Consider the following 619-nt stretch of genomic DNA (forward strand, 5'->3'; position numbering starts at 1 on the left):
CTCTGGGTGGGCACAGACCTACCTTGAAGCGGCTGTTGAGGTTGTGTCGGGTGAAGAGCTCGAGGACGATGGTCCTCAGGGCGTGATCCTCCGTCACCCGGTTCAGCGCGAAGACATCGAAGCACCAGAGGTCGAGGCTCTGGGGGGGACATGGGGGGGTCACCCCAGTTCTTGGTGCCAGCTGGCTGTGCCCAAGGGTGCCAGGGGATCCCCAGTCATGCCCAGTGAAGTCCAGTGATGCCCAGTGAAGCCATGGCAGAGTATAGTCCACCATGCCCAGTGGTGCCCAGCAATGCCCAGGAGAGCCCAGCGATGCCCAGTGATGCCCAGTGATTCCCAGTGATGCCCAGTGATGCCCAACCATGAACAGAGATGCCCACTGATGCCCACAGAAGCCCTCTGAAGCCCAGGCATGACCAGAGATGCCCCAGTGAAGTCCAGTGTTACCCAGTGAAGCCGTGGCAGAGTATACCCCACCATGCCCAGTGGTGCCCAGTGATGCCCAGAAAAGCCCAGTGATGCCCAACCATGATGCCCCACCATGCCCAGTGATGCCCAACAGAGATGCCCCAGTGAAGCCCAGTGAAGCCCAGCCATGCCCATCAATGCCCAGGGATGC

The 619-nt window shown here is 60.7% G+C and overlaps 1 protein-coding gene across 1 annotated transcript in view; it reads right to left on the reverse strand.

Annotated features, from left to right (window-relative positions):
• Positions 1-139, reverse strand: part of LOC104527260 (calcium/calmodulin-dependent 3',5'-cyclic nucleotide phosphodiesterase 1B) — a gene marked incomplete at both ends in the record, with an annotated part of 4,000 nt that extends 3,861 nt beyond the window's left edge. Inside the window, one exon of the mRNA XM_010170931.1 lies at positions 21-139. Coding sequence (XP_010169233.1) covers positions 21-139 — 119 coding nt within the window. The remainder of the gene's footprint in view (positions 1-20) is intronic.
• Between the last annotated feature and the right edge of the window lie 480 nt (positions 140-619).

This window comes from Antrostomus carolinensis, unplaced genomic scaffold (genome assembly GCF_000700745.2).
Source record: "Antrostomus carolinensis isolate BGI_N321 unplaced genomic scaffold, ASM70074v2 scaffold29026, whole genome shotgun sequence".
Lineage (NCBI taxonomy): Eukaryota > Metazoa > Chordata > Aves > Caprimulgiformes > Caprimulgidae > Antrostomus > Antrostomus carolinensis.